The sequence below is a fragment of the Piliocolobus tephrosceles genome, chromosome 6 (assembly GCF_002776525.5).
Source record: "Piliocolobus tephrosceles isolate RC106 chromosome 6, ASM277652v3, whole genome shotgun sequence".
Classification (NCBI taxonomy): domain Eukaryota; kingdom Metazoa; phylum Chordata; class Mammalia; order Primates; family Cercopithecidae; genus Piliocolobus; species Piliocolobus tephrosceles.
The window spans coordinates 14,335,107-14,343,183 of record NC_045439.1 but is presented as its reverse complement, the minus strand read 5'-3'; the positions used below and the strand labels follow the sequence as shown (position 1 = coordinate 14,343,183).

Below are 8,077 nucleotides of genomic sequence, written 5' to 3'. Positions count from 1 at the left end.
ATCTGGGACTACAGGCGCCCGCCACCACGCCTGGCTAATTTTTTGTATTTTTAGTATAGACGGGGTTTCACTGTGTTAGCCAGGATGGTCTCGATCTCCTGACCTCATGATCCGCCCGCCTCGGTCTCCCAAAGTGTTGGGATTAGAAGCGTGAGCCACCGCACCTGGCCTTAAGTATGCTTGTTACTAGAAGGACTACCTTTGTATGAAAAGAAAGACATTTCCGATTCTTCACGTTTTTATTTCTCTCAGAAGTTTAAAATGTGAGCATTCGATAGTTCAGCCAGACTCTTCACTTCCAGGTAACTTCTTCATTGGGTCGCAATTCCCTATGTGGAAAGCAAAACAGGAAGAAATGGAAAAACTATAAATAAAACTTTGATAAGAGATAAAAGGGGAAGTCAGAAGAACATGGTTTCAATATTTCATTTTCCTTTTTTTTTCTGAAATGGAGTCTGGCTCTGTAGCCCAGACTGGAGAGCAGTGGCACGATCTCGGCTCACTGCAAACTCCACCTCCTGGGTTCAAGCGATTATCCTGCCTCACCCTCCCGAGTAGCTGGGATTACAGCTGTACGCCACCACACCGAGCTAATTTTTTATATTTTTGGTAGAGACGGGGTTCCACCATGTTGGCCAGGTTGGTCTCAAACTCCTGACCTCAAGGGATCCGCCTGCCTCAGCCTCCCAAAGTGCTAGGATTACAGGTGTGAGCCACCGCACCCAGCCAATATTTTATTTTCTATTACACTGATCCATTTAAAAAACTTACATATTAAATTCATCATATTTATTCTTTTTATTCATGACTTTAACTTTTACCATATTGTCAGCTTCATTTTTCTGGGTTAAAGAATTGTGATTACTTAGTTTATATGAAAGCTATTATCTCTGCTCAGTGAGTTCATTAAAAATGTTTTCTAAACCCTTTCCAGCTTATTTTCTCTTTCTTGAAATCCCTGATTTGTGAATTACCTCTACCATCTCTTCATACCCACTGTGAATGCTGCTCACTTCTCTTGCCCCTCAAGCTTCCTCCTACCCAGCTGTATGCCCACTGGCAGGCATCCTGTCTTGCTAACGGGAACTCTCTGCTGCCAGAGGAGCCATCTCTAGAGGCATAATGGGACCAGGCAGCTGCCAGCTGCTATCACTCTACCACTAGGTCTAAAGCTCTCAGGTAGTGTTGCTAAGAACACAGCGCCTAGCTGCTATTATTATTATTTCTCTCAGCTACAGCATGTCTTAAGTAAGACAATATATGACAATATATGTGGAAGCTGTATATAAGCGAGGCTTTGGTCAGCTACCTTTAAACTGTGGCTGTATTAAAATGTACTTTGAATTAAAAAAAAAAGACGATACTTTCAAAGACCTGAAACAGCCTATTCATTAAATGAAGACTTTACATTCTAGAGGTAATCATATTGTTTTATCCAAGGATTCAATAACAAACAAGACTAAAAACAGTATCATTTGAATCTAATAACTCAAGGGGGAAAAATTATCCCTTCTATTTATTTTTGGCACATATAAAAAATAATATTCCCCAAATTTGGCCAATTGCTGGTTTAAAAAAATGCAGACTAACCTTTTAAATAACAAACTCTTGTTCCGGAAGGCAGTTAGCCGTTCATCACTCTTTTTGTCTAAATACCATCCAATGACAAATCCCATAGGGACAAGAACATGAACCCAGTGGTCCCGCACAACCTGAAGTAAGTTCACCATGATAGCTAAAAGAAAAAAAAAATTATCAGAAATACAACTGCTTTCTTTGTTTTTTTTTTGAAATAGCTTTTAAATTGCATCTGGGCCGGGCACGATGGTTCATGCCTGTAATCTTAGCACTTTGGGATGCTGAGGTGGGCAGATCACTTGAAAGCAGGAGTTTGAGACCAGCCTGGCCAACATGGCAAAACCCCATCTCTACTAAAAGTACAAAAATTAGCCGGGTGTGGTGGTGCGCATCTGTCATCTCAACTACTGGAGAGGCTGAGACAGGAGAATTGCTTGAACCTAGGAGGCAGAGGTTGCAGTGAGCCAAGATCATGCCACTGTACTTCAGCCTGGGCAACAGAGCAAGACTCTGTCTCGATAAAATAAATAAATTGCATCTGAAACAGGAAGATAATAGACATAGATGTAATAGATGTTAAAAGCCTAATAAGCCTCTCTGCCTGGCATCAGAATATTGTATAATACTTAAAAATCTAATTGATGACGATTACACACGGGACAATGATTAATATAAAATTACACTGCACTGAGTCTATTTATTAAACTTTACTACTAGCTTCAATAGTGATGTGATACGATACAGAACAGAGAAAGAGAGAGGGTATGTAAAACATTCTGCCTGCAACAGCTGACTGTTTGCATCCTCCTCATGTTGTTTTGGAACTTTTTCTTGTCAAAGAGATGAGGTCTTGTTATGTTGCCCAGGCTGGAGGGCAGTGGCTATTCACAGGCACTGCAGCTCTCAACTCCCAGACTCAAGTATTCCTCCTGCCTTAGCCTTCCAAGTAGCTGGGACTATAGGCATGCACCACTGCACCTGGCTCTCATTTAGAACTTTTACATGTGTAAAAGGTATTTAGAACCTCTCGCAATGCAAAAGCAAATTTAATACAATTTTGCCAGAAGTGGAATTCTTTAGGTAAAGCTGTAATTACTGAAAACTAAATTAAAAAAAAAAAAGATATGAGAAAAAAAAACTATATTCAATAATGTCACTTAGATATGAATATAGATTACTCTAAAAAAGGTAAAGGGCCAGGTGTGGTGGTTCACGTCTGTAATCCCAGCACTTTGGGAGGCTGAGGCAGAAGGACAAGGTCAGGAGTTCAAGACCAGCCTGGCCAACATGGTGAAACCCCATCTCTACTAAAAATACAAAAATTAGCTGGGCATAGTGGTGCATGCCTGTAATCCCAGCTACTCAGGAGGCTGAGGCAGGAGAATTGCTTGAACTTGGGAAGCAGAGGTTGCAGTGAGCTGAGATGATGCCACTATACTCCCGACTGGGGGATAGAGCAAGACTCTGTCTCAGAAAAAAACAAAACAAAAAACAAGGTAAAGGGAGAAGAAAACTTACTTTTATAGTGTGACTACTAGGTGGCTCATGCCTGCAACCCCAGCACTTTGGGAGGCTAAGGCGGATGGATCGCTTGAGCCTAGGAGTTTGAGACTAGCCTGGTTAACATGGAAAACCATGTCTCTATAAAAAATCAAAAAATTGGCTGGATGTGCTAGTATATGCCTGTAGTCCCAGCTACTTGGGAGGCTGAGGTGGGAGGATTGCTAAAGCCCAAGAGATGGAGGTTGCAGTGAGCTGAGATCACACCACTGTACTCTAGCCTGGACAACAGAGCAAGATGCTGTCTCAAAAAAAAAAAAAAAAAAAAAAAAAAAAAAGGACTACTAGGTTACTAGGTACCAGAGCCATATATTTCTACACATAATGTGAATTAACTATTATTTACATTTTACAGATAAGAAAACAGCTTAATCCAAATACTATTAAGTATAGAGCTGGAGTTCAAATTCAGCTTCACTCTACAGCTCTGGCTCCTATTATAGCTCATGCCTAAGAAACCCCTTCCTGAATTGATGTTTATGGTACTTAAAAGCTTTTAAATGCTGAGTGTCCAGAAGGTAGATGAGGAGGAATAGAACTACAGGTTTTTCCTTATCTGAAATGCTTGGAACCCTAAGTGTTTTGGATTTTTTCAGATTCTGAAATATTTGCATACACATAATGAGCTATCTTGGGGATACGGCCGAATTTAAACATAAAATCCATTTGGGCTTTACATATACCTTATACACATAGCCTGAAGGCAATCTTATATGAAACTTGTTTTTTTTTTTTAAATAGTTTTGCTCTGTCACCTAGGATGGAGTGCAGTGGAGTTATCATAGTCCACTGCAGTCCTGAACTCCTGAGCTCAAGTGATCTTCCCACCTCAACCTCCTGAGAAGCTGGAGCTACAGTTGTTAATTTTAAAAAATCCTTAAAAAAATTTGTAGAGACAAGATCTTGCTATGTTGCCCAGGCTGGTCTCAAACTTGTGGCCCCAAGTTTCACATTTGGGGGCATTTTGGATTTCCAATATTCTGATCAGGGATGCTGAACCTGTAATAGTCATCAGGTGGAAAATAAATTGCACTAATTCAATAAAAACATAGTTGGATTGCCAATTTCCTATAAAAATTCGTGCATACAGCTGAATTCAAAATACACCTGTGTGCATTTGGACCTAAACTAATAAATCATGTACAATGACTGAGAAGACATGACAACATCCTAGAAAGACAATACATTATTGCCAACAAAACTGCTTACCACTAAGCTGTGATAGGCCTATGTAGACTGAATTTCTGCCTCTCCTCTGACACTGATTGGCAGTTATACAATTCACACATTTTTCTTTCCTTTTTTTTTTCGAGACGGAGTTTCGCTCTTGTTGCCCAGGCTGGAGTGCAATGGCGCGATCTTGGCTCACCGCAACTTCCGCCTCTCGGATTCAAGGGATTCTTCTGTGTCAGCCTCCTGAGTAGCTGGGATCACAGGTATGCGCTACCATGCCCAGCTAATTTTGTATTTTTCCTAGAGACGGGGTTTCTCCATGTTGGTCAGGCTGGTCTTGAATTCCCGACCTCACGTGGTCCACCCACCTAGGCCTCCCAAAGTGCTGGGATTACAAGCGTGAGCCACCACGCCCGGCTTTTTTTTTTTTTTTTTGAGACAGATTCTCACTCTGTGGCCCAGGCTGGAGGGCAGTGGTGCAACTACAGCTCACTGCAACCTCTGCCTCCCAGGTTCAAGCGATTTTCTTGCCTCAGCCTTCCGAGTAGCTGGGACTACAGGCACGTGCCACCATGCCCGGCTAATTTTTGTATTTTTAAGTAGCGACGGGGGTTTCACTGTTGGCCAGGCTGGTCTCGAACTCCTGACCTCTTCATCCGGTGACCTCGGCCTTCCAAAGTGCTGGGATTACAGGCGTGAGCCACCGCGCCTGGCCATACGTTTTTCTTTTAAAAGGCAAGGTCGGCCAGGTGCAGTGGCTCACGCCTGTAATCCTAGCACTTTGGGATGCTGAGGCGGGTGGATCACGAAATCAGGAGTTCGAGACCAGCCTAGCCAAAATAGTGAAACCCCGTCTCTACTAAATATACAAAAAATTAGTCGGGTGTGGTGGCGGGCGCCTGTAATCCTAGCTACTTGAGAGGCTGAGACGGAACAATCGCTTGAACCCGGGAGGCGGAGGTTGGAGTGAGCGGAGATTGCGCCATTGCACTCCAGCCTGGGTGACAAGAGTGAATCTCTGTCTCAAAAATAAAAATAATAAATCAAACCAAAAGGGTAAGCGCATCATTTTGGTGCAACGGTGTCGGCTCAAGAGGATTTGCGGTTTGGAAGAGAGCGAGGTTAGCGAGACAGAAGGCTAAGACTTAGATGAATGTAAGCTGCTCGGGGAGGGGAGGCAGCCAGCGTCTTCCCTGCTTCAGGCCAGGCATGGGATACCGGCTAGCGGCCGGTCACTGGGTCACATCTCTACGGACGTTTTCCTGTTATGACAGCCTCAGAAAACTCATTCCAAAAGCTCCGGCCCGGAAATCCCATCCTCCACCAGAAGAAAACCCCATTTTCCTTTCCCTTCACCTTCGCTCGGAAGCCCGGGGGAAGCCCAGACCACCCCCGCCCCCACCCCCACACACACACGCACAGCACTGAGGGACTGCCTAGAACCCTCCGCGTCACCCTCGCCGTGATCCGCGGCGCGGCGGCCCTCCAGGCTCCCCTCCAGGGTCCCCAGACCCACCTGCGCCTCAGTGCCGACAGCGACCCCGAGACCAAGGGCAACGGGCAACTCAGGTACCCGCGCCAGAGGAAGCTGCGACCTCGGGACCTGCCATTCGCCGCGCCGGCACGGAGCAGAGGGGTGACGCCAGCAAATCATACTACTTCTTCCTCCTCAGGGTTGACTCCTCTCTTTTTTTTTTTAGCTTCCAAACATTACCAATAATTTCTGAATACAATTTCGCTCCACTCAGACGAGGCATGCAGGTGTGAGCGCCGTCGCCTTCCCAAAGCCCCATGCCCACCCCCCGGAGATGGTCTCGCCTTGGGTCCTCCTCGTTTACGCCGCTCGTCTCCAGCTCCAAAATGGCGGCCGCCGCTGGGGGGCTTCTGCCGGTCGGTAGTACCCCGCGCTGCTGAGCCAGCATCGGCTTTTCTACCTCTTGAACCTGGATTCGCTTAGGGGTTGGGAAGGGCAGTGGACGGCGTTGGGGGAGGCCTGACAAGGCAAGTGAGGGCAGGAGAAAGGAGCAAGCCTCTGGCGGGGGAAGGCGGCGTCACTGGCCCTCTGGGAGCGACGGGCCCCGACTCCGACCCAGTCTCCCCCAACGACTCGCCCCCGCCGCTTCGGCTGCCACTGTCCCGGTCGTTCCTGGCAGAAGTGGTCAGCGAGGGAAAGAGAAGTGACTTCTCCATGGGTTTCAAGCTCCCAGCTGTTTTGCGGCAGCTCGTACGGTTCCCTCCCGGGATCTTCTTTCCTCCTTTCTGCTTCCCTCTGCTTACCCTTTCATCTCTTGGCGCTGGAGGAGTTAAGTCGACGCCAGCTTTAGCTGCTTAGCCTCGTGGCTACGGCGTTCTCAGCCTCCCCCGCTGGGGCTCTTCCCGTCGTTTTGGGTTGAGAGACCACGAGGTTACTAAGCTCTGGGCACCGCGTAGGCGTCCTTTTAGTTCATTGACTCCAGAGACCTTTCGGATGTTTGTACCACGCTGTACTAAAAGGGTCTCGGCCCTTCGCGCCCTCCCGCCATCGCCTCCCAGCGTTTCCACTATCCCTGTGAAGTTATAATTCTTTTTTGACTTCGTACTGTTTTACGTGCTCTTTAGAAAACAAGAGGTCAGATTGTCACCCCGGCAAGTCTGGCCTCCTGTGACCAGGCGAACCTGAGCTATCATTTATACCCATCCCCTAATTTTTAATTTTACAATCCGTTTAACCCCTTTCTTTTTTTCCTTTCTTTCTTCTTCTTCTTCTTTTTTTTTTTTTTTTTTTTTTTAATAGAGACGCTGTTTCACTATGTTGCCCAGGCTGGTCCTGGGCTCAAGAGAACCTCCCATTTTGGCCTGTGCTGGGATTACAGGCGTGAGCCACCATGCCCGGCCTTGCAACCCCAGTATGAAATTGCTGCTTTCCCTCAACTGACAGGAAAGAGACTTCCCCACTCAGTGAGCTCCAGGGCTAACCCAAACTCCTCTGTTTTCCCTTGGATTTTGCTTAGTTCACCTAGTTGTCATCAACATGCATGGTCATGATTTTTTATTTTTTGTTTTTGAGAAGGAATCTCGCTGTGTTGCGCAGGCTGGAGTACAGTGTCACGATTCTCGGCGCACTGCAACCTCTGCCTCCCGGGTTCAAGTGATTCTCCTGCCTCAGACTCACGAGTAGCTAGGAGTACAGGCGCGCACCACCACGCCTCGCTAATTTTTGTAGTTTTAGTAGAGACAGGGTTTCACCTTGTTGGCCAGGATGATCCGCCCGCCTCGGCCTCCCAAAGTGCCGGGATTACAGGCGTGAGCCACCGCGCCCAGCTGATTTATTATTTGAGACGGGGTCTCGCTCTGTCCCCCAGGCTGGAGTGCAGTGGTGCCATCTCAGCTCACTGCACCTTCCGCCTCCCGGGCTCAAGCAATCCTCCCAGCTCAGCCTCCCAAGTAGCTGGGGTCACCAGCGCAGCCACCGCGCCCGGCTACTTTTTTGTGTTTTTAGTAGAGATGGGGTTTTGCCATGTTGCCCAGGCTGCTCTGGAACTCCTGAGCTCAAGCGATCTGCCTTCCTCGGCCTCCCAAAGTGTTGAGATTACAGGCGCAAGCGACTGCGCCCGGCAACATGCACGATCATTATTGAGAGGGCAAGTAACTGTGAGATACTGGGTACTGGATATACAAAGATGATCACTTTTACTCCTCTATACATTGAACATCCATTCAACAAATACTTTATGTGCCCCCTTTATAGCAAAATAACTTTGGTTAGGGCAACAAAAAGGCTTTCTAA

The 8,077-nt window shown here is 46.7% G+C and overlaps 2 protein-coding genes across 5 annotated transcripts in view; one reads left to right on the top strand and one right to left on the bottom strand.

The window, feature by feature from the left end:
* Window positions 1–220: 220 nt before the first annotated feature.
* Window positions 221–6,097, bottom strand: NDUFB1 (NADH:ubiquinone oxidoreductase subunit B1). The gene is made up of 3 exons (XM_031935744.1): window positions 5,828–6,097; window positions 1,591–1,735; window positions 221–329 (listed from the first exon to the last, which is right to left on the bottom strand). The coding sequence occupies exons 2-3, from the start codon at window positions 1,728–1,730 to the stop codon at window positions 293–295; spliced, it is 177 nt and encodes a 58-aa protein (XP_031791604.1). The 5' UTR covers window positions 1,731–1,735; window positions 5,828–6,097; the 3' UTR covers window positions 221–292.
* Window positions 6,098–6,137: 40 nt separating this feature from the next.
* The window catches only part of CPSF2 (cleavage and polyadenylation specific factor 2), a 38,546-nt gene continuing 36,606 nt past the window's right edge, over window positions 6,138–8,077 (top strand). The window contains exon 1 of one of the 4 annotated variants that reach the window (XM_023205495.2): window positions 6,138–6,312. The gene's annotated coding sequence lies outside the window, so the exon portion shown is untranslated. Of the gene's footprint in view, window positions 6,536–8,077 lie in introns of all 4 variants that reach the window. The other 3 variants (XM_023205497.2, XM_023205498.2, XM_023205499.2) reach the window with 3 other exon arrangements.